At 36.3% G+C, this 26171-nt stretch overlaps 1 protein-coding gene across 7 annotated transcripts in view; it reads left to right on the top strand.

Moving 5' to 3' along the window:
- Nucleotides 1-26171, top strand: part of PTPRK (protein tyrosine phosphatase receptor type K) — a 392958-nt gene that overhangs the window by 294375 nt on the left and 72412 nt on the right. For all 7 annotated transcript variants that reach the window (XM_048937155.1, XM_048937158.1, XM_048937157.1 and 4 more), the window contains exons 8-11: nt 11504-11806; nt 21223-21332; nt 22446-22647; nt 25080-25185. In XM_048937155.1, the coding sequence (XP_048793112.1) occupies nt 11504-11806; nt 21223-21332; nt 22446-22647; nt 25080-25185 (721 nt within the window). The remainder of the gene's footprint in view (nt 1-11503; nt 11807-21222; nt 21333-22445; nt 22648-25079; nt 25186-26171) is intronic.

Here is a 26171-nt window from a genome sequence, read left to right as displayed (position 1 = left end):
ATAAACATTCACAGGGAGCTCATTGGTAATTTTTTTTTATTTTAATCATTTGAATCTCTAACAGTAATTTTATACCGTAATGTAGTTTTACAACCCTTTAGTAATTTATCTCAGGCATATACACTTTTTTACAGAAAAATAATTTTTAAAATGCAACTTTCTGCCTGATTTTTTTAAATCTGGTTTTTATTCATTCTCCTCTGCAGTAAAGCTTAAGTAGATCAGAATCTCAGTCTCATAACTTTATAGTGGCGTGGTACCAACCACTGTTGAACATATGCTGTTCATCTAAAATTTAAATGAGAGCCATAACAGCAACAAATTAGCTGTATTCCAGGAGGAGAAGACTCAGATTTGCTGTAGACAGATTATCATTTACAGGTGGTAAAGGACATTCATATGTCCTTTCTTATTGTGATTTACTATGAAATAGACAGGTATGATGTACACACAGTAGAAACTCAGTAATGATTTAACAAAGGTTATTACTGATAATCTTGTGTTTCGCTTTTGGTATGTGTTTTAAGCCACTGGATGAATTTTTGTTTCACCCATGTTTCATCATACATTAGATGAAGATATGTACTCCAAATATTTGTAATTCTGTATGTCATGGAATGACTTTACTTGGAAGGAACATCAAGCATCATCCAGTTTCAACCCCCCTACTGCAGGCAGGATTGCCAGCCACTAAATCAACTATTAGATCAGATGGTATATATAATGACATATATAGAGATATAATGGAATATGTTGGTTTGGTGAAAGTAGAAGAGCCAGAGCATGCCATGATAGCTGTTGCTAGGTGTTACCTATAAGCACAATATCAGGACAGAGTTGCAGGCAGTTTGCAATTCTTAGTCATCAGTGGTGGATGTGACAGTAGTTTTATTCCTTAATCTTTCTTCTGTGTTTTCTATTTATTTACTATTGACTGTGTTCCACATTTGGCCACTTTATTTCATATGGTGATATTTACATTTCCTGACTTGGAGAACTGAAGTTTTTATACTCCAGAGGAAGAAAATGAAACTTTTATGATATCTGTAGAAAATTCTTGTGTTGTTACACTCCTCCAACTTAGGTATTTTGCATCAATACTTATAGCACCCTAAGCATCCAAATAGGTTGGCTGTAAACAAAGCTATAAAGTAATGTTTACGAATGTGGATCAGAGAGAAGTGAAAAATGTATCATCTGAGCGACCTGGTGATTTGCATTCAAATAGGTGTTGGTAAAGGCTTTCTTCCTAGTGCTAAGTGGTTAGGTTCACTGAGTTGGTAATTTAAGTGTTTGTGTATGTGCATAAATGTCTGTTCTTTTTTGTTGTTGTTTAGATGATGATTTAATGTAGCCCTTCCTGCATTTTTTTTTTAACTGAGTAAAAAGTTTATTTATTCCCATCACTGTTAATTTTGTAATTGACTCGTGACAATCTCCACATTGCAGCCCTGGACAGTTTTCATAGGAATTTTAAAATATCTGGCTTCCCTGTGTTTTCTCTTGCAGCTTGATGCTTGCTGACACGCTGATTCATGTTTTACAACACTTGATAAGTTTTGCTCATCTGGTAAAATGAGTTTAAAGAGGTCATGTCAGCTTTTTCTCTCTCCTCCTAGACTATATAACTCCTTTTAATTCAAACTCCCAGAATTTAAAAAAAAAAAAAAAAAAAAAGAAGAAAAAAAGCGGGATTCCTGCAGCTAAACTAAACTGGAGCAATCAATGGAATTTATTATCGGGGATGTTTAATCTCTAACGCTAATACAAAGCTTCACAGTTATTGATTACACATGAAGGATACACAAACAGTTAATCATGCATGGAAGGAAAGAAATAAACATCCTATCGAGGAAATGGGCAAATAGTTGTCAGTCATGAAATTATATTTCATTGCTTACTATAACTCTGAAGGGAGGACAGCTGTATTTTTGCATCCAAAAAGATATCTCCTTAACTATATTGAATATCCCCTTGTTGCTACTGCAACTAGTGTATTAGAGTAATCAGCTATATTACTATATATATTTATATATTTATAGTAATATAGCTGATTATCTATATAATAATTTAGATGTTTTCTTCAGCTTCCTGAGGTATGCGGTCAATAAGAAATTTCTGAACTGGCTTAATAAGTCAGTTGCTGACTGAAACGAAAGGGGAAAAATCTCATAGATTTTCATGCAATAGCTTCATAAACTTCATTAGCAATAAAATAAATCTGTATTGCTAGTACAGCACAAATGCTATTGCTTTATTTATTCTGGGTGCATATTTCACATAAGAAATAAGTGAAGTGCTGCTGAAGTACACATGGCGGGTTCTTTTTGTGTTTGTATCCATATTTATGTTGTATTCTGTATATGTTGTGCATCTGAAAAAGGAGATGTTCAATAAGTCTGTTTTTCTTGTGAGAATAGATACCTGTTAATTTTTCATTTTGTGTCTGACTGCTGAAATTACCTCAAATTGTATGACTTCTTTCAACTTCATTTGAATTACTATTCTTTGATGTTCACTATTTCTTTATGCTTCTAAATTTAAAAAGATTAAAGGCCCGAGTTTTCAGATTTGGTTGACAAAAGTCATGGAATATGGAACAAGATTTGAGGAAATAGGAGAAAAAAATAATACTTTAGTTAGACTTTTCTACCTGATGTCCTGCTTATGTAAGCTTTGAAAATGAGTGATTGCACATACTTTATAAGTACCTGAGTTATGAAGCTATTATTCCAGTAATATATGAAAAGTCTGTTTTGATCCAATTAGTGATATAATTTGGTGTGGTTTTGGCTAGGGACGTTGGCAGTCCGTGACTCTGGATAAACAATTAATAAACTATAGTTATTAAAAGATGAAGCCAATGCTGTTAATTGATTTTGCATTTAGTCAAAAATCTGCCAGAAAGGAAAAGGAAACAAGAACTATTCTTTCATTTAAAACAACACCAAACAACAACAAAAAAACTGTTCAAGGAAATTAGACTGAAATGTGTGACATTCTTGTGATGTCTGAATAAATTGGACCTTCCTGTATTATCATATTTTTGTTTAACATATATTCTTACATCAACTTAGTTTTAAGATCTGTTCTCCCAAGAAGATCCTAAAGAAATATGAGTTGGTTTTAGATATTTCATAGTTATTACGTTTCTCCAGCACTAGGGCCATATTTAGACAGATTAAACTCTGCCAAGAGCAATATCCAATTCCAGATTATATTTGTAGGTAATCTTCTGGCAAGCATTACCCTTAGGCATTCACAGTCATACATCAGTAGGATCTGGGTTTTCCATGCAAGATTTGCAGTGTAATTTAGGTATTTGGAGTATGATTTGTGTTCCTTACGGACTTCGTATAACTCAGTGCTTTTCAATTTGTAGATCCTTGAAACACAGGGATTTCCATCATGTATATTCTAGAACATATAACCTTACCTAGGATTTTCTTTTGTTCATAACATAATTTATTTATAGGATACTCCAGTTCAAGTAAGTTGGCCTGGATTTTTCTAATGGAGACTGGGAGACAATCTGTTACTGATTTAGCTTTGGTAAAGGAATGTACTTCTGATGGAAATTTCATGACTGTCCCCAATTCATACACTTTCTTTTGTATCACAGAGCTGTCACAGAATTTGCAAACCAGATTTCTTTGAAATTCAACTGGAAAATAGGTTTCAGTGATGCATTTCCTGACAACTGATTCAAGAGTCCAACATGCAGCTAGTCAAACCATGCAACGTGTTTACAGTGTTCAAATCTCAAGCCCCAGTGCTTTTCTTCTATGCACAGTGCGTGTTGCTGATGTAGATGCAGCCTTTAGGAAAGTCATCAGACCTGCTGTAGATATCTATAGATATCCACTACTGTCATGGATTGCCTTCCTTATCAGTGGAAATAATAATCAAATACTTTTGAGGCACAATTTCTCTCCTCCTAAATTTCTTCAGCTGGTCATTTCTCTCCTCCTAAATTTCTTCAACTGGTCATGTTGTATGTATGCTTGGTTTTTAATCCTTCTAACCTAATAACAAATGGAATTTAGATGACTAACTTGAAAGCACATGCTTACATACTAGGAGCTTAAAGTTAAGCGACCAAAAAGGCAAATAGGATGCTGACAGATAGCAGGTCACTCAGAGAAATGCAGAAGTGATCAGAGTTTATGTTCTCTTGTGCTCAGACTTCAGTTGTCTGTTGAAAATTGTGATAAATCCAGTACAGTCCTGTTCAATGAGTGATACACTTTTCATATACATCAATCTGAACTGAGTTTAGGATGAGAGGGAACTTAGTGTCTATAAGAAATATTTCTCTAAAATTCATTGTTCACTAATAACAGAAGTAATAATTGACAGTAAAGCAGCTGAAATAAGCAAACGAGAACGATTGTTTTCTTACTACACATTTCACAGCTGTTCTGGTTTTGGTTGTACTTCCTCCAGTGTTTTTTGCTCATGCCATTCTCATGTGCTCTTTCTAGTGGTCTTTTAGATGAATTTTTTACAGCAGCCTGACTGTAATATTTTTGTGAATTTTGGGAACATTTTGTTTTTGTAGGACCTTGCATGAACCAAGGAAGCAGCAGGATCCACAGTGACATCTAAGAATAATTCATTTTTATTTCCCACTTGCCAAGGAGAGACTCTTCCTGGAAAGGTCAGGAGAAGCCACAGGACAGAGAGGCTCATGTTCTCATAAAGAAAAGTCTGGGGAATTCCAACGGGTGTTCAGACTGAGAATATTAGCAGAAAAATTTGTCTTTTTTATTTTTAAATGTCAGGGCAAGATAATTAAAGGAGGCTCGGTCATAAACAATGCATTTCAAATTACAGGGTTGCTATCTTAAATCCACTAATCCTTTAGTAATTGTCATACATTTACTTCTGTATGTAGGAGCTTTTATTGGATATAAGCACCATGTTGCTCAAAACTTACAGAATCATGGAATCACCAAGGTTGGAAAAGACCTCCTGGATGATCTAGTCCAACCATCCACATACCACCAATATTCCCCCAGTAAACTATGCCCTTTAATACAACATCTAAACATTTGTTGAACACCTCCAGGCACAGTGACTCAACCACCTCCCTGGTCAGTCTGTTCCAGTGCCTGACCATTCTTTTGGAGAAGACATTTTTCCTGATACCCAGCCTGAATCTCCCCTTTTGCAACTTGAGGCCATTCCCTCTAGTCTTATCATTAGTTACCTAGGAGAAGAGGCTGACCTCCCCCTCACTTCAACCTCCTTTCAGATAGTTGTATTGAGGGATAAGGTCTCCCATGAGCCTCCTCTTCTCCAGACTAAACAATCCCAGTCCCCTGAGTTGCCCTCATAAGGCTTGTGCTCCAGATTCACCACCAGCTTTGTTGCCCTTCTCTTGACACACCCCAGAGCCTTGATGTCTTTCTTGTAGTGAGTGGCACTGTGGATATATGCATCCTATCTCCCTCTTAAGCTTAAGATTCCCTTTTTTTTTTTTTTTTTTTTTTTGTCTTCTGTGTCATTAATGGAAGTGACTGGATACTCTTAAACTTGGTATGAATTTCAGTCAGTGCAGGTAAAGTAGAGATTTGAAGTCAGCCTCACAGTCTTTTACTGTACCAGAAGAAGTATGAGGAGGCAATGAGGGCAAAAAAATGTATAAATCAGAAAGCCAACTCCAATTAAAAATTGCGTGTTCTGGCAGGATGCATTGGATGACAGCATATGGTGTTATTCAAGAAGCACTATATTTATCTTAAATGTCTGTGCTTTAAAATTTGGTAATTTTCCACTTCATACAAACAAAAGAATGTTTTACCTGTTGGTCAGAAAATCTAATCCTCTTTCCATTTCATGTAACTGTGTATTGCAAACAAAGTTTAGGATTTCTGATGAAAGGCAGGAAACCAAAAAGAATTATTATGCTTCGTTAATCTTATTTGATGGGATAGTTTTAGTTTAGGTAATAAGTTTTATCATTAAAAATTGGTTCTGAGGAAATGCATGATATCACCTTGTTCCTTCTGTAACTGAAGTCTTTTCCTTTCACTGCCATTTCTGTGTAAGTGAAGATAATCTCTACAAAGAGGCTCTGATATTGACCTGTCATATCACGTGTTGCTTATCAAGTACTAAAGAAATTGAATTTCATTTTATCTGTTATCTGGAGCTTCTTATTAAATCATCCCGCAGTTCAGAGATGGTATGAGGTCAGCAGGTTCTGTCTCTTTTGCCAGCTATCCCTGGATTATTAACCTTTGGAGAATTTCTGAAGCTGTTCTTTATTTTATCCCATAACACTGAGTTAAATCTTTTTGATCCATAAATTGTGAATACCATGTGCATGTAATTCTCTTACTTAATGCTGTTTCTGAATAAGGAATGAGGACTTAGTAGTCTGTATAAATGTAAAAATCTCTTTTACTATTCAGGTTTTGTTGTGTTTTTTTTTTTGGGGGGGGGGGGGGGGAGGGGTTCTGTTCTCTTTATATTCTTTCAGTGCTTCTGTTTTTAATTGGTAAGTGTAACAGCAGTCAGACTGGGTGATGGATCCCAGTCAAAGAGCAAATAGTAGTATTTGTTAGAACAAGATATGCAATTAGGGTGATGAGGAGGAAGATAATGGAGTTCAAGTGCAGCAAAAGGCAGGCAGTAAACAGCAGTGAGAAATGCATGGAGGTAGTAGCAGTGGCTGTGGACAAGGTGAGTCTGGTAGGGGGAAGCATGTTCCCAGGAGAGGGGCTAGTCAGGATGGGGCAGTAGGTTTAGCAGAGGAAATGATGCAGACTGAAGGGCATTCTGAGGCAAAATAGTACAAATTGTGCCCTGCAGTCTCCAGTTAAGATTCAGATTGAACTGGTCCTTTCCTCAGCTTCTCATATGAAGAACGAATTACGTATTTTCACTGATCTAAAAATTTGCATTGCAACACCATCACCAAACTCTCCATATGTCTCGTGGCTATTTTTCTTTTGGAGGATATGACTCTGCCAGTCAGGATGTTCATGCTTAAGAGCTTGAGACACTCTCAGGATATTGAATTTCTCACAGCAACAGGAGGCTGAAGTGTTTTATGCCATCACCACAAGGAACCGTCTTCTGTGTTAAATATGTTTCCCATTGTAGAGAAAGTCTTGAGAAATATTTTATTTTTTTTTTATTTTAGTTTTGAAAACAGAATTAGTTATGAAACAAAGGAAGTATTGCTTCACTCAATTTCTAAACTCAAAAAAATCTCTCAAAATCCTCCCCCTCATTGAAACTAGGTACTAAGTTTAGAATATTATCTTGGAAATGAGTAAGCCAGTGCTATGCTTTCAAATTTGTTCTAGGAAAAATGGCATGAACCCTTCTAAAAAGGAGCTACAGATTAGGAGTGTGCAGTGGAGTTTGCATTTCTGTGTTCGCAGTGGAAGGTCGAGTGTAAATGAGGTCTCGGAAGGGCTGCTGCTGTGAGCCACTGCTACCTGGAAGCTGGAGCATAGTTGAACTTGAAGCTGAGGACTGCTCAGTTTTCTTTTGCTGTTGGCACTTAAATGACCTTGGAGTTTTGAACAAGTTATTAACCTTTTAGTGTCTTTTTCTCCTTGCAGAATTAGCATAAACACTTATTTGTCTCACAAGGCTAATTGGTAAATTAATGCTTGGAAAGTAGTAAAGACTTTCTGCTGTTATTAAATATTATTGAAACTCCAGCTGATAGGTAAAGAAATGAGTAGATTTTGAGAGAGTCATATTTCTTCCCACTTTGGCAGAGTGTGCCATTTTGATGTTACTAAGTCATCAGAGAAGCAAGACATTATGGACTTGAATACCCAGGCATTTTGAATGAAAGTTCTAGATATGGCTGAAAAGGAAAAGGTGGGAAACAACAACTGGGAAGGCAGGGTAAAAGTGAATTCACTAGGTTTGGTGGTACAGAAACAATACCCTGAAATGTGAAGAGAATGCATAAATTGAAATTGAACTACAGGAGGATAAAGAAAATATTTCAGTAAACTCAAGTACCATAAGATAGGGAAAGGGAAAAGTGGCAGATGAGCAGTCTCTTTTGCTCCTATCTAGAATAGAATTATTCTTAATGAGATGCTGGGATTTTGGGGAAGCCTGCTAAAAAATTCAGTAATGTTTTATCTGAGAAAAATAATTATTGGGAGATTGCTTTCTAGTGAGGTGTTACAGATGGAGGCTTTGTGATGTGGTCATATAAAACAATTGGTCTTTACCTCTAGAGATCTTTGAGATAAATGTTGCCTGGAGGCAGGAGTAAAATTGTTGTTTCAGAGCATCGTTTTAGAAGCTGTGGGACTGTTGGCAGAGTTTACCAAAGCTGTTGAGAGATTTGGCAGATTTTAATTACCATCTCAATATTGCAGAAGTTGTTTAATTTCTGACAAAGAAGGGAATAGTTGTGAGAAAGTGAGATCACACTCTGTCTTTCATTCTTTCCTGTTTGACTATGGAATAAAGGATTCTTTTCAGTATCTCTTCTGATGCGGTGGCACATTTGTAAAATTTGCATAAATTGTAATTTTATTTTTTTTAAGATTAACAAATTTTTTTTCTTCTTTTCTATTTGAAGTTCTGTATTGCACAGTATGAATGCATTGTACAGTTTGTCAGGAAAGAAGCGAGATGAAAATACAGTGATTTTTTTTGCTACTGATTAGTCTGCTTCAAACAGTACTGGTCTCAATCTTCATGGCCAAATGGCTTGTACCATGTTATAATTCTTTTAGCAGTTCTAATAAACTTTAAATTCAGGTTCTTTTGGTGTGGTGGATGGAAGCATAGCCCGGATTAGTAGAATAAATACAGAATTACTATTAGGAGAAAAACCAATCCATTTTAAAAGGAAAAATAAGTCTACAGTTCAAAACAATATTTACTCTTTTAGACCTCAAAATATATCACATAATGTGTAACTTTTTTGTCATTTGTGTGTGTAAAAAGGTTAACAATTATTACTTCAATTTTAGAGATACTTTTTTTTTTTTTTTCCTAAGCAATGCCTGAATATGTGTTGGGTTTTTTTCTGAGTACTTAGAGTAGCCAAATAAATACTTGTGTTTTGGAGACTCTTACCAGGTCCTTCAGTAGATTGCTGTGTTGCTTCTTTGTTTACAACTGCCTCTCACCTGTTGGTACTTGGTGAAGAGTCATTGTTTATTCTATAAAAAATTTTTTTCTTCCTTCTCTTCACATCTCTTCCCTCTTGAGGAACTTTTCAGTGGTATCTTTCAGCTTCACATCTCTATTGTGGGCTTATACAATATGTTCAGAAGGCTACTGCCCAGCACGTCTATTTTTGCATTTGTATTTTTTCCCATATATGTGATAAATTGGTACATAAGGGCAAAGGGAACACGTTTTTTCAAAACCCAGAAAGAGAGAGATCATGGAAGCAAATAGGCACAATTTTTTTTTCCTTCAGACTAAAAGATTTGTATAATATCCTGAGCTGGAAAGGGCTCACAAGGATCATAGAATCATAGGGGTTGGAAGCGACACCCAACTCCAACCGCTGGCTCTACACAGGGCCATCCAAAATCCAAACCTTATCTCTAAGAGCACTGTCCAGACACTTGAACTCCTGCAGCTCAGTGCCATGATGACTGCCCTGGCAATCCTGTTCCATGCTCTCTGGTGAAGAACCTTTTCCTGACAGCCAACCTAACCCTCTCCTGACACAGCTCCATGACATTCCCTTGGGTCCTGTTGCTGTCACCAGAGAGCAGAGCTCGCTACTCCCCATCTGTTCCCCTTGTGAGGAGCTCTGGGCTGCCATGAGGCTTCCCCAGCATCTTCTGCTCTGGGCTGAACAAACCAAAGGACTTCAGCCACCCTTCATTCATCTTGCCCCCCGGATCCTTCACCTTCATCTTTGTAGACCTCCTTTGGATGCTCTCTAATAGTTTTACGTGCTTCTTATGCTGTGGCAACCAAACTGCACCCAGTGCTTGAGGTGAGATTGCATAGTGCAGAGCAGAGTGGGACAACCCCTCCCCTTGCTCAGTGGCAGTGCTGGGCCTGGTGTCCCTTTGGGCTGCCAGGACACACTGCTGGCTCAGAATCAGCTTGCTGTCAAACCAGAACCCTCAGATCCCTTTCCACAGGGCTGCCTCATCCCAGGTCCAGAATCCAGCACTTGCTCTTGTTAAACTTCTTGCACCTGATAATTGTTCGGACCTCTAGTTAGTCAAGATTTCTCTACCCTTGACTAAGTCAATAGCTCCTCCCATTTCATTGTCATCTCTCTGAAGAAATACCTTTATGTTACATTTAGAATTTGTTTGTTCTGTTGTTTGAAACTAAAATTCTGGGCTTTGCCATGAAAACTTTATCTAAATGGATTATAGTGATTGATATTTCCTTGTTTCAATATACCATCTGTGCTTTTGGCTTACTGTTACCATGGTTGGGATTATCATTTCAGAAGTGCAAGTTACACAGGACACTTAGGTCCGAGAAGTGCTGTATTTCACTTTCTTGCATGATTTCAGTGGTTTTGACCTTACACCAACAAGGACACAAGGCTGCAGCTGTACCTACTGCAGGCTCTATTTTCTGTAGTGAAGAAGTATGTGTTAGCAAGATATAAAAATCCCCTTGGTATGTTTCTAGTGAAACCCTAGCGTATATGTAGTCATGGCCATGATTTTCATTGTGTAATCATTTTAATTAAGTTCAACAATAAAAGTTAGTCTTGCATGAGGAATGAATGTGTTAGAGAGATGATGAAGGATTGATGACAGCTTGGGGAGTGTCACGTCCTCTGCTGTTGAATTTGCTTGGCGGCGGGAGAGCAGGTGAGCTTGGGTCACAGTTCAGAGGTTACCAACTCAGAGCAGTGTCCAAAGTTTTAGGGATCTGAAAGAAGAGGGATATAATAGGAATATCCAAAAGATTTTTTTTACAATATTTCTCAGGGGTTTTGTTTGAATGGATAGCTTCATTATTAAAATTAATAAACATCAGTTAATATCTGCATCATTTTTTGTAATTGCTGGCTTAGTAAGGTGATTAGCTTATTAGCATATAGCATTGCTTTGTGGCATGATAAATCATAGTGCAGTGAATGTTGACTCTTCATCACTATGATATATTATCTAATTTTCCCAGGTAAAAATAAAAATGGGAGGAAAGGGTGAAAATTAAGAAGGAAAGCCAGTGGTGACAAGTGGGTGGCATTTTGGACAATCTTTTGGACATCTGCTGTCTGTATTCTCAGTTGCTTTGAATTGCTAGACTATTAATAACAATTCTTCATTGTTAATAAGTCTTAATCACTGCATGAAAGTTGCAAAGAGGCCCTGAAGAGGAAATAAAAAACATGGAAACTGTGGCAGTTTTTTGCGTTCAGGCACCTGCACAAAGGATAGTACTCCTTCCAGTAATACAGCTGTGTGCATCTCCTTTGTTTTCACATTCCCATTGCTATCATCTACAGAATCTTACTATTCTGTGCAAGAGTGAACATCATTAACATTTTTCTTTTATTTACTCTGTTTTCTAGAACCTATGAGAACACCTAAAACTTTGAAGATTGCTGAGATTCAGGCCAGACACATTGCGGTGGATTGGGAATCTCTGGGTTACAATATCACTCGTTGCCACACTTTCAATGTCACGATATGCTACCATTACTTCTGTGGACGCAACGAGAGCAAGGCAGACTGCTTGGACATGGACCCCAAAGCACCCCAGCATGTTGTGGATCATCTGCCTCCGTACACAAATGTCAGCCTCAAAATGATCTTAACCAACCCAGAAGGGAGGAAGGAAAGTGAGGAGACCATTATCCAGACAGACGAAGATGGTATGCATAAATGTTATTACAGAAATTATGTCCAAGTCTGGTCTAGACAGGTGGAAGGAATTGACTTTGTGTGCTACAGTATGTAGCCTGAAAGACTGAGGTTCCATTCTTTAAATGTATTAATTAGCTCTAAAACAACAGCTTTAAAAATACTATAGATGTCAACTTGCATACATAGCCCAAACTGTCCCTGCAGCTCCAGTGAAGCTGAATTTGTCTTGCAAGAAAAAAGAGGTTTGTTTCCCAGTCATTGCAAAAATGTGTTAATGAAGGTGACAATAGGCATTCGTGGCAAAGGCTTCTTCATTATCATTTTAGGCATGCTATTTGAAAAAGAATGTAATCTGTACATGGTATTTAAATATGCAGTTTGATGGTTTAAGACTATTCAAGATTTGCCGAAGACTAGTCTTCTGTTTGACCAAAAATTTATTTATGTTCTAGATTACAGAACAGTGTATTTAACAGTTTTAAAACACCCACCAGATTAAAGTAATATTTCAGCAACTCCTCTTTAAATGCTCTGGATGAAATTTCATTGACACAAGGCAGTTTAACTTACCACAGTCAGGGAGAAATAAAGAATAGATGTAGACAGTGATGGTGACATTAAGTGATTATTCTAAGAATACTGGCATTAAAGAAATTAAAATAGATACTTCCTCTAATAAGGCTACAGCTGTGGAAACAGCGAGCAATTTGAATTTCCTTTCCTTATGTCTAGATTTTATTGGAATATTTTCAACAACAAAATGAAAATAGATATTTCCATAGGAGTTAAAAAAAAGTAAAATGATTATTTGGGGTAATATATGAGCATAGCTACATTAAAAGATAAAATTTTAAGAAGTAGCATGATTCCTTGCCTATGAAATAAATGGGAACAATGTATGGCTGTATGTATGGATAGCAAGGTTAGAGTCTGGTAGCATTATTTGCAATATATTTTCAGTTTTACAAGAAATTGAAGCAATAAAGGAAGAAAAACAGCTGATTAAAATAGTCAGAGTATGAGGATCTGTAGAGAACTAGTGATAGAGATGCATCACATGAAGATGTATTGACAAGTTCAAAATTAGAATGCTTCATGCAATTCAAATTTTAGCATTATTGTATTTAAAATTAATTATAAAATATAAGTCATGATGAAATATTTCTTTATCTGAACTTATGATGTAAGTATTTATGGTTGCTATTTTCCTTGAGGTTAAAAAAAAATGAAAAAAGTAGTAGCAATATTGCAATGTCCATGGAAAAATGGCTTTCTTTTTCTTTTTAATTCAGTTTTCAAGAAGGGTTATGGTTTCTGATAGTCTTTATGTAGTTGTGTACTTGCTCATCACAGAAGTGATTGTGAAGAGCAGAGTCAGGTGCATATATTTTGTCTTCTGTTTTTGTTGTGGGATACTCATTGAAAATTATACACATTAGGCAGTTTTTTGGACTAGCATGCCAGCAGGGAACAGATACTAAGATACACTATTTCAAGGAAGTGCTATTTTCGGGAAAGAATTAATGCATTTTGAAGGGTATATTCAGACACAGTGGTGATAGTTATGCTTGTAACCTGGAAATATCCTCTTGTGAGGCCAAGTTAGTGATTCTGTTGGGAGTAAAATGCACGTTTTTGATTATGCACTATTGATTAATTTGAAAGCGTGTGTCCGTTTAGTCATTTATTTCAAAATATGTGACATGTAAGCAAGATGCAATCCTGAGGCTGTTAGCCATCATAGAGGATCAGAGAGACATTCACACCTGCATTGTTCTTTGAGATCTTACAGCAGTACTAAACTAATTTCTGTAGTAACTGTATTTGTGTAGGGTATGAGTTCAGTCTAATATCTGAGTGATCAAGTTTCCATCTAAACTGTGTGAAAAGACAGTTTGCTGCCTAAAGCAGGGTTCAAACTAAAAGCATGAGAGCTACAGTAAAATGCATAGTTCAACGCCCCACGTATTTCACATACGATCAGAAGTAGTCTCATTGTAATCATGTTTTTTGTAGGTCTTGTAGAATTAATGTGATTTTCATTACAATCTAGGACCATGACCACTGTCTGGAATCTGTAAAGTGTTGAAATTGAAGATACATGCCCCAGTGGTTTCCTCTCTTCCTCTTTCCCATTTTGACCTCATCTTCTGTTGCTCTATCCATTTTTCCCATCTTCCATATCTTTTTCACTTCTCTTTTATTTTTTTTATTTTACCCTTCATTTTTCTTCTGTCACTCTGCCAGAAACTTTATATACTTTTGAAAATCTAGGATTCTTTAAATTCAGAGGATATTGGTTTTATATGGATCTCTGGTATCACAAAAGCCAGAGCACTGAGTGATAACTGAGCAGCATATCATGCCAGGAGCAAAATTAATTCAGAAAATGCTTAGTAGAAGGCTAAGGTAAGTTTCAGAAGCTCTTCAGACCTTTTGAGCCATGACTGACAAGTGAAGAAGCTGTTAGTAGCTTATTATTCAAAACCTGGATAAAAGCAAAGCCAAGAGTATCAGACAGTCCCAAAGTAGACCTTTTTCTGACCAGAGCTGGGTCTGAATACTTGTTGACTTAGATATTTCAGTTTAAGTGGAGTTGATTAAAAATAATTTTTAATGTAGTAATTTGTGCAGAGCTGAATTCCACAGAAACATGAAGTACCAGCAATATACTGTTAGTTTGTACAAAAAGAATAAGCAAACAAGGAAATATTTGACTAGTTTACAGCTGAATTACCATCTTTCACTGGGAGAGACCACGAAGATTTGGAACAAATCATGAAGATTTGGAACAAGCTTGTGCTGTGTAGCTGGGGATGGAATGTGTTTGAAAGACTCAATACAGGAAAAAAAAAAAAAAAAAAAAAGTAAGGTTTACCTGTGCAGCCTGCTGCAGGGAGCTTGCTTTGCAGGGGGGTTGGACTCAATGACTCTAGAGGTCCTTTTCAACACCTACAATTCTGTGATTCTTTGAAATCTGGGGATGAATGCATGCAGGACAAAGTTGAACAAAGTACAAAATTGGAGCTGCATGACGCAGGTGCTGCAAACTCAAAGGAGCCCTTTTTAAAAGCAATGTATGGTAGATGGAATTAATGAATATACAAGTTTCCTTAATTTGGAAACAGATGCAAAAGATGGTGAATTAGCAGAAATAGTGGCAGTCATTTGGAGAAAACAACTATGGAGAAAGCAAATCATGAAACTCAAAGTATTTGATGATTTTGTACCTAGTGAAGGAATGTCAACTAATACCAAAAACAACTAACTGAAAAAGGTTATATGTCATAGGATAAGTACCCTTTTAGGGAGTTTAAAGTGTACCAAAGCTTTGGTCTTGATCAAAGGACATGCTCATTGGAAACAAGTGAGGCGCCCTGATCTTTTTGAGGGTGTAGTTCATTCAGCTCTATAGAGATCTATAGATCTATCTATAGATAACCCTGTGCAATACAGCATAGGGTTATGACACCCAGTATCCAACTCTACCACTATCCTCACTTCTTGGAAAATTTCAGCTCGCTCACCATTTGGAGAAACAGCTGGGTAAGAGGGAAATGTTATAGAGACAGGACCAAAAAAAAGAAAGAAAAAAAAAAGAAAAGAAAAAAGAAAATATCTTGTATATTACCATAACACAAAAATATGAAATACATTCCTCCAACTGCAAGAGAGAGGAATTTATAGTTGACATGTAGTATTTTTCCATTTTTGTTAGTAGACTGTAAGTTGCCTTTAGAAATACATATATATACTTCTCTGTTTGTTTTTTTTCTTCCACGTTCAGCATTTGTTAGAAGAGGGATTGTTTCCTTTATGCTTTTTCAAGCTGTTCTGGCACCCCAGGAAAATATTGGGAGGAAAAAAAAAGAGGAGATATATGTCTCGATCAAAGGAAACAAAAAATGCTTCAAGGTGCTTTGGAAGAACATAGATATAAAACTCTTCTTGAACATAGTTCAAGTAACAAAAATAGCACACCTGGGAGAAAAGTTAATGCAGCAAGATGAGCAGGCGAGTAAGCCTTATGCAGCAAAGGAAGCTTGCAAAAACTACTTGAAATAGCAAACTATCTTGAAAAAAGTGTAACTTAGCTGAATGACATGCACAGATGTCAAGTGAACGTCAAATACTAATCTTACTGGAAATTGGCAAGAAGTTATAGTTAATAAAGCAAAACTCATGATGAAATTATAAAGAATTTGATGTAAAGTTATCCATGTATGCCCTCACTAAAGGCACTGACTTTACACCTTGACCAAAGAGGGAGATATATGCACTACATGTCTTGTGTAGTGGCCAAACTTAGTGTTGACATAATCAAATAGGAAGGAAGTTTTACATCTTGAGCAGCAGCAAACGGAAACTGGTTATAAATGCTCCACTGCCCTTCATAAAAGGAGCCTGGAGTGACCTGTTTGTCCTTCAGATCCTGAAAATAACCCCAATCATTTTTTCAGACGATTGGTAGGATTTGCTAACAGCATATAATTGAGAGAGAAAGAAGTGATGGTAGAAAGACACGTGAGCGCTTTTTATTTAAAACATCAGAAAACTTGATTTGTGAAAAAGAAAGAAAAATATTGAAATTATTGACTCTTTAGATCAGACTTATTTTAGGCTTACACTGAATGAACAGCAAATGAAATAAGTTGTTTAAAGCTATTGCAGGGAGTAGAAATGCAAGCTAGGTTTTATATTAATACCCCAGGAAAAATTGGCCATGGAACACAGAATTATTTACACTGGCTGAAACAACTTTCAACTTTCATTTCCTTTAGTTACCTATATTAGAAGCTTTATAGCTGAAAAAGCGATATGCAATATGAGGTGCTTTTTGGCAATGGTGTGTTTGACATAATTACACCTGAAAGCAGGCCAGGATTAACAGTTATTGAAGCTGTCTGTGATGGGGTGAGGAGTGATATGTAGGCCTTATAATTGCCTTCATTGACAGCCGAGGTGCTACTTGAATCTGGCATCAGAGTACTGATTTGCATGGTTTTAGTAAGTTGTGCAGTTGCCATTTTGTCAGTATGTAAGGTTATTTTTACCCTAAAATGGACAACTGTTTCCAAATCCCAGAGCTGAGAAGTGCTGAAGTCCATATTTGAGACAAAAGGGCTTTAAACAGCAAAATGCACTGGATGCCCGTGCCTGATGCCCATAGTTCAACAAATGCTGAATAAGTGAGTTCAGCCCTGCATGATATTTGTGTCCATATCTATGACAAATGCTGCCACCGCTGAGACTGAAGAGCCACTGCCAGTTGGCATAGCAAATAGCTTGATCATAAGCATTTATATTTGTTGTGATTGTGTTTTTATATGATGGGGAAGTTACGTGGGCCTGCAGGTGGCAACTGCAGGTGTGAGCCAGTTGGATGCATAAAGCTAATATGATAAATCCTAGCTTTTTGCCCTCAGAGCAAATGTAAAGGTTGGCCATTTTAATTGCTTATAACACTTGAATGGTAGGTTCTCTTTTACCATCTTCTGGAAACAGAACATCTGCCTTCTGAGAATGGCTATAAGCTGTGTTGCTGGTATACTTTCCTTCAAAGTAAACCCTTTATTACAAAGGAATTTTTCCTTTACCTGTGCATATATCTACACACAGCTTTTACTGTATTGCATAATAATACTCTGCATGACTTTCACAGAGCATGGTAATAAAAATACTCTGTTTACGTGCACTTTCCTTATTATGTAGCAGGAAAATAGAAGCAATATAAATTCAATTTTATAGAGGCTGGTGTCAGTTAGTACATTGTTCTTCCAGAAATAAAGTATTATAAATTTCCTGTTAAGATAGTGTACAACAAATTTAAGTGACACTATTTGTGAATAAAAATTTATTTGTGTCTGTTACATAGTTTAATGCAAATATATTGCTCAAAAATGAATTGGTTTTATGTCAGATTGATAGCTTGTAATTTTATTCTGCATAGTTTTTACAGAAGTCCACCACATTACATTTGTAGAACAAAAAATTATCAGCTATTCACTGATTCACAGACAAATATATAGCTTTGTAAAAGGGCTCTGGAAATGCATCTAAATCCTAAATTCTAAATATCCTAATTATCCTAAATAATTTATTTTCCTCTGCTAAGCATAAGTCTGAACCTGCTGGAAGATTGACCTAGAATAATGTATATAAGAGTCTTTGCTGTTGTCACTCAGAGATGGTGGGTTCGCACTTCACAAGGTCAGCAAATGGAAAGAAAATCAATGGGACCAGAATCTTTTTAAAGAGAGGGTGCAGAGGCTAAAATGTCAGAGCACAACTCCTTTGATAGCTACATACACTATTTGAATTATTCAAATACTTGGCCATTGACATGGAATCTTAAGTAATGTACTTCTCTTAAATATACACTTGTAGTAGTCATGGGTGATTTGATTTAGGGTAGGCTATCTATAAAGACAAGAAGAAGAGCTCGCTTAGAAAGGAGATGGGAGCTGACAAGGTAGCCACAATACCCAAAAGTGAGCTATGGGACTTTTAGAGATGCACACACGTGCCTATAGGGAGTCTATCTTTTGTGTTCATTGTGTGGCAGCTTCTGAAAGATGCTGCCAACAGAAAGATGACATTTACCTGAATGTTTTTCACTTGAGCACTTCTAAAAGGTTGTATAAAAGAGTGGGGGGCTCTGAATACTGCTTTTCAAAAGGCAAAGCTTGAAGTGTTTCTTAAGACCTTTGCAGTCCTTCTGGAAGTTGGAGGGAATAGACAGTAATAGTAATAGATAGCTACCCAAATGGAAGAGTGCAGTTTGTGTCTTCACTGTAGTGTTATCATCTGGTCATATTGCTGTTGGTCTTTTGTTGTAGATGGCAAGTTTTTGTTTGTGGTATTTGGGGCTTTTTTTATTACTTTCTCCTTTTTTTTTTCTTCTTTTTTTTTTCTTTTTTTCTTTTTTTTAACTTTTGTGTGTAACTAGTACTAGCCTGAGGACAAAGGCATGAAAATATAAACATGGAAGATTATATATTATTTTGACTAATGAGATGAATGGAATATGTGTGCTTGCTCACAGCACGTTTTTTAAGCAAATACTTTTGCTTCTGCTTCACACCTTCCTCACTTTCCTTTGCTAAACCTATGCAAATACTATGTTTTTACAGTGGTTTAACTGAAAAAATTGAAGGGAAGAAGAAGCTTTGAACACACAAAATGTGTCCTTCAAACTAAAACTAACTTTCTCTTCCTTTTTCTAAGCATTTCAACTTATATTTCTTTCTTTGCTTTAGCTCTAGCTGAGCTCTCAAATAATTGAAGTTGTTCACAAGCTTCATTTTTGGTGAATTTATGGGATGGCTGATGGAAATTATTGCTCTCTTTCTCTAGATACTTTCTCTCCTTTGCTTTCTGACCTTGTTTTTACTGGGATTCTCAGCAAGCTGCTCATCACTATCCCAGCTTCTGTTCTCCTGGCCTCCTCTTGCCAGTAAGAAGAGAAGCATGAAAATAACTGGGATGATGATATTCCTGTCAGTTTAACACTGCTGCTGCCACAAGCAAATAATTTTATAGCGCAGAAGAAGAAAACAAGGCCATACAATGTAATGAGCTCAGAGGTTTCTCCCACTTGGCAGAAATGTAGGAGTCTTTATGCAAGCCTGAAACTTGGAGCTTTGTACCCAGATTAAATTAATTATGAAGCATATTCTTTAAAAGCACCACAGAAAAAGGTATTTTACAGGGTTTTGAGCAATTATGTCTGTTATTTTTTAATGCCATATACTTTAATATGCTTTAATACTTTAATATGCTTTATTGTCAAATTTCATATTTTGTGTGTATGCCCTGGTGCGTTTGTATGGTCTGTCTTAAACACAGATGTGTGCATAGAGACACACATGCACATCTTCTAGAAAAAATCAGAGTATATTCATACCTCATTCAGATGTAGAGATGAAAAAAAGTGAAGCATTCCTGTGCAAACCAAAGCATTGCCCACAGCAAATCTGTGAATGCCACAAACAAAGCAAAGGGGCTGTCATGGCATATCAGCCTTTATCCAGTCCCCAGTCCATATCAGTACACTGAAGCAAAACAGCGGTGTGTGATTTTAGTTAACTTCTCCCAAGTCTTAGCTTGACAGATGGGTAAACAGTTTCTGTGAAGCTCTCCTCTGTTTACTGCTGGCTTTTCTGACTCCATGAATTTATTATTAATGAACTAAACGATGTTGCTTGTACCAAGGGTCAGATTACCATTTACAACTTCCTTGCAGACTGAAATGAAATGTGTTACTGGGATACACCAGACACACTATGGCACTGCTAGCGTAGTACCTTGCACCTCCTTTGATCCAGTGATTATTAATTTATTTTTACTCTTTGCAAAATGTGAATATGCTTTGAAAATTAATACTCAGGAAATGTCATGCATTAGGCTCACTGGATGTTGCACTGAAAAAGACAAGCTAATCAAGAAGGGGGGAATATATGTCAACATATTGACAGCTTGAAAGACAGAAGATTTTGACAATTTGGCTTTTTTTTCGAGGGAGAAGGGCGTTCTGTGGTTTCAGGCTTTCTTCAGGTAGTCTTATCCTTATTCCTTCAGCACGTATGCCTGCAAACATAGGTGAGCTGCTGTGGTTAAAAAGGAACCACGTGTACAAGCAAAAATATTTTGTGAGCTGTAAGAGGAGATAACTAAGCACTCCCACCTGGCATTGATAGGATTACCGGGCACTGCGAATCACTCAGGCAAAGAGACCTGAGATGACACTTCAGACTTTTTATTACAGCAAGGATATTGGTTCCATTTAAAATAAGAAAGTAGGGTCCTCTTAGTGCGGTTCAGTTCAAAGCTTTGAAAATATCTTTTATTTGACAGATTTGAAGTAAGCGGTTTTGATCTTTCTGCAGTGTGAGCGCTGTAGCTGTTGAAAGCAGTGGCAGCTGAACTGCTGTTTTCTTACGCCCAGCCTCCTTTTAAGACAACAAATCATAAGAAGGGGTGACTGAAAATTATTTTGTAAGCATTTCTCTCATTGGAAACATGCTGTATATATTGGCTTTCTTTCCTTTGATTTTTTTTCTTTTTAAAAGGATTTTAAAGCCATGTTGTCCTTGTCCTGTGATATGCATATTACAGATTTCCCTGAACACCTGAAGTAATAATCTAACCTGAACCACTTCCCCTGGCTATATTACAAGAGAATTTGACTTTGCATTAAGTTTTGAAAACCGTATATGGGGATAACATTTCAACTTCATGCTCTCTCTTCACTGTGAATGACAAAATATGCTTTGAAGTGCTTTTCATACTCTCTACCACTATCTTTTGCATGTGAATGAATGCTAATAAAAATAGACCTGTGCTGACTTTCAATTTTAAAAGGATGTTCTGCCATCTCCTTAATTTGTCTGTCTCCTGAATTTTAGTTTTATTTTGTTTGTAGTTCCAGGACCTATACCTGCCAAGTCAGTGAAAGGAACTCCTTTTGAAGATAAGATCTTCCTCAACTGGAAGGAACCTGTGGACCCAAATGGCATCATCACTCAGTATGAGGTAATCATCAAACAGCTGACAAGCATACAGAATGTGTTTCTAAAAAAGCATACTAGGAAAGTGTTGGAGAGAGGTGGATGGTGGTGGTTGCTTCTTCTCTGAAGGCAGACTGTTCAATCAGACACTTCCTTCGCTTAAAGAATACTGGAATAGATGCTCAAAATTTATAACTGTGATGTATGCATTGTTGCCTGAGTGGCCCTGTCCAATATATTCAGCAAGTGAAGGTAACGGTGTTACAAATCACATGGCAAGTTCTAATTTTAAAAATCTTGTGTTGTTACTATTCGTCCTTCCAAGGCCATGATAAACATGACCTGTGAAATCTTATTTGTTGGAAGAGAAGGTTACTTGAAAGGTGAGATTATTAAATTTGGAAGCACCTTTTTTAACTTTGTGAGATCTTTGGATATCACCCTTCAGAGAAACCTGCATATATATTCAATTTAGAATGTGTTTAATACATGAGCCTTCTGGTGACTTCCGCAGAAGACTGGCAGGAAGCTTTTCTAAAAGTGAACTGATATGGGGGAAGATTGCCATCCTCTCCATCCGCCTTTTTATGGAACAAAGATAACAATTTTGCATAGTAATGATTTTTAGGAGCCAGAGAAACCAAAAAGACAAACAAACCCCCCTTGAATAAGTGCTGTGGTTTGACACTGGTGGGCAGTCAAGCATCACCAAATCTCTCACTTACTCTTCCCAATGGGAATGGAAGAGAAAATTGGAAAGGTGTAAGTGAGAAAAAGCATAGGTTGAGATAAAGACTGTTTACTAAGTAAAGTAAAGCTGCATAGACAAGCAAAGCAAAACAAAGAGCTCATTCACTTTTTCTTATAGGCAGGCAAATGTTCAGTCGTTTCCAAGAAATCAAGGCTTTATCACATCTATATAGGAAGACAGACATTGCCACTGTGAGAAATGAAGCACATACATATACCCTTTCAAATGAAGCAGACTGGACAATAATACACATCAAATACACATGCTATCTGAGAAAACTGAGTAGTTAGATGAATATATGATTTGTGTTTCATTTCCATCCAAGCTAACTTAATCCCCTTGTGCTGAAACCGTAACAAAACTTTTTGAAATAATCTTTTTTTCCAGGTGAGCTACAGCAGTATACGGTCGTTCGATCCTGCAGTTCCAGTGGCAGGGCCTCCTCAAACTGTGTCAAAACTGTGGAACAGCACACACCACGTGTTTTCACATTTACATCCTGGGACTACTTACCAGTTCTTTTTACGTGCAAGCACTGTCAAGGGGTTTGGGCCAGCAACCACAATCAATGTAACAACCAACATTTCAGGTAAAATAAATAAATAAATAAATAATTTAAAAATCTAAAATTGAGTGGGGCAAGAGTGGGCAGTGTTCACTGTTTTTGAAAGTTTGTTGGTTTTTTTTTCTTTTTTTTTCCGAGACTTAAATAATCAGGAAATCTTAAAAAAAACATTCTTATCATATTCTGAAAGAAGCTTTAATATTAATGAAAATGCTTTTGACTGTACTTCCTGAACAATAGCACAAGCTCAAGGAAATTTTACAACTGTAGTTATCAAATGTTTAATTTTGTTTAATATTTTACTTTCATCTATAGATTTTAAGGTGCTTTACAAACTTCAACTAATTAAGCCTTGCATCACTCGATAAGTTACTATGTACAATTTAGTTGTTTTGAAGATTAGTAAAGATTCAGAAAATTAACCAACTTACTCAAGGTACCACATTTATCAACATACAACTGTAACAGAACTGGGGAAGTTAACACTAAGTGTGCATTTCTTTTGTCAGCTTCAAATAGTTCTGCTTTTAGTTTGTGCCTTTTTTTCATTTACTGCAATGTGCTAAGAATGACTCTATTTATCTTAATAATGCACTGAAAACTCTAGAATAAAAGCAGTGTCAAATTGAATGCTTTAATATTTTGATTTCCTTAAATTTTAATATAATTCTCAAAACATAAGATAGCTTATGCAGTTGACAAACAGAAAATGAGTCAATGCTATATCCCTAGAAACTGTTGATTTTAAGGTATGATAACTTCACAGCTTAGCAGGTTGCAAAAAAAGACATTTAAAAGTGTAAGCAGCACAAAGCAAGCTATTTCCCTTATTATCTGCCAAAATGAAACTTAAATCCTCCTGTAAAGGGGTGTTAATAATGTATTGAAACGCACGTACCATTTCTTTGGAAAACTATTCACCAACTCTCCTCACCCAGTTTCCTAAAACATGCACGTGAATTGAAATGTGAGAAAATTCAAGGCAGAACTCCTTGAAATCTGTAGTAAGTTAAATGCTGTCTTTGTAGTTAAGCTTAACAATTTGTTGAATTTCATCCCAGAACATAAGTACTAGCATTCATCATTCCCCAGCCCCTTCCAAAAGCAAAACAAAAACAAATGCTATGTTCTGTTCATCTAGCCTATGAAGTTGTTTTGCGGTCTGATGTTTTATTCTGATTTTTTGAAGACTTTGTGTTGCTTTACAACAAATGCCAGGTCATAAACATTCTGAGGTGATGGACATGTGGCAAGTACACACTTCTAATTGTGAAAATTAGGGAAAAAAAATTATAACAGTATAATATCTTGCAGGCATGCCTGTGTCCCAGTCATTTTGCTATTTTAAGAAGCATCTCAAAACGTCTGAGTAATTTAGGGCTATGATGTATTCAGACTTCTTCCAATTTATCTTCTTTCCATTCAAAAATATTGAGAATTTTGTCCAGAATCCATTGAACCACAAGTTGGATATATGTTAATTAATACTTGGAAAATACTTGTTTAATACTAGGAAATATTTGAAGTAAACTGTGACACCCTTTTATCTGAATTTCAGAGTTGTTTACACCTAGTGAATATGATGTAAAGAGTAATTCCTAGATGAACCTTCAACAAACATTATTTCTTTGAAACAATAGTATTTTCTGTAATGAACAACTTTTTTAATGTGCATTTAGGATCTGAGGCTAATGAAGTATAGCTTTTAGTCTTTCTTTGCTCTTCCATCTATTGATGTATTATCTTAAAATTATTAATTAAATTTAATTAAAATTATTGTGATTTAAATGATTGACACCCTGCTAGAAAACACCTTTTTGTGACAATTAATTTTGAAACACAAAGGCATCATTAAAAATTTTATAAAGGTAAATCTACATGCTAAAAAAAAAAAAAAAAAAAAAAAAGAGAGAGATCAACTGGAAAAACCACACAAATATGAAGATAGTTTTCAAGTTGTTAGAGTTTACTATCTAATGGATATGTATTTTTTTCTGAAACACGGAAGATCCTGTGTCTTTCCTTACACTAGAGTTGTTGTGAACAACAGTATAACTAGTCAGTGCTATGACAAGTTTGTTATGGCAGAACAAAGTAGCATAGCTAAACTGGATGACTGCATTATTGGAGAAGGAAGAGAGGTGGTAGATGTAGGTCTTCAGGATTGCAAATATACTTGTTTGAAAGAAAGAGGGAAGATAGATTTTGTGTTCTTGGGGTTTCTTAGGAGTCAAATCCTCCCTCACTTGAGGGAGGGAGACTTGATGGGGAGAAGGATTATCAGTTGTTGTTCTAATAAGAAGTAGTGCTTCACTCAAATAATTAAAAAAGGGTCATGTAGCTGATGAATATCATGCCTTTTTATTGTATTGTGAACAGCCACGATGTCATAAAAACTCAAAATCTTTTTGCTGATTTGTTTCTTATTGTTTTCCTTCCCACTCAACATTAATCAGCTCCCACTTTACCGGACTATGAAGGAGTTGATGCGTCTCTCAATGAAACTGCTACTACAATAACTGTGCTTTTGAGACCAGCACAAGCCAAAGGTGCTCCTATCAGGTAAAAAAAATAAAAAGCAACAAAACACACACACACACACACACACAAACGTAAAAACTAAAGAAATCAAGAAGAGGTTCTTTAGCTGATCTTTAGCTGATTATACGCTGTCTTGAAGCTGATAAAGCTATTCATTTCTAAGTGATATTCATTTGACGTTACTGTTGTTTTTCTTAGCGAAATTGAGCTTGCCAATACACCTGTAATTAATGAGAGATTTTTTTTTGTCCCAAAAGATATTCATGACCTTAATCATCCAGCTGTCCATCTTGTTTGATTTAGGGTCCTCAGGACTACCTCCTATCCATTATCATTTCATTTTACTTCCTCTCAGTGTCTGCGAAATATGAGGTTGAAAGGTGTTTGTCAGAAAATGGATTTGAAAATAACACTTCCTCTCCAGTGCTTCAAATCATCAGTTCTGTAGCACATATGTATGATTGGAAAATTGAAAGCTCAGAGGAAATGGGAGAAAAATACTGATGAATACAAACTATTTGACCTTTTTTTTCCCTCAGAGTGCTTCGTAGTAGCAAGCTATTAAATTTTATTTGGCGTGTCCCATAATCATATTAAAATATGTCATTTATGTTAACTTCAGGGGTCTTTCCCTTTCTGCTCTCTATTGAGAGATAATTTAATTCTGTTTGCAAAGATTAGTCTACATCCCACTTTTTTCTTTTACTTTTTAATGCAAAATTTTTATGTTACTTAATTCCATTTGTGTTTTACTGATACAGCTGCATCAGGAAGATTCAGGGACAGAGCCGAGTAATTGGGGGTTAATTAGCTACTGAGCATCAAAACCTTTTCATGCTCTTGCCCTTGTGTATTTGAAGAAATATGCGCTAATGCATTTTGTTCTGTGTTGCATTGCCAATTACTGTGGTTCAACTGGTGTCCAGCAAGGTGCCTGAGCCCTATGAATCTGTTTCTATTAAGAGGAATGTTTGTTTTACTTGGATATTGTGTGGGTGAGTCATATG

This window comes from Lagopus muta, chromosome 2 (assembly GCF_023343835.1).
Source record: "Lagopus muta isolate bLagMut1 chromosome 2, bLagMut1 primary, whole genome shotgun sequence".
NCBI classification, from domain to species: domain Eukaryota; kingdom Metazoa; phylum Chordata; class Aves; order Galliformes; family Phasianidae; genus Lagopus; species Lagopus muta.
This window is presented reverse-complemented; position numbering and strand designations above follow the sequence as displayed.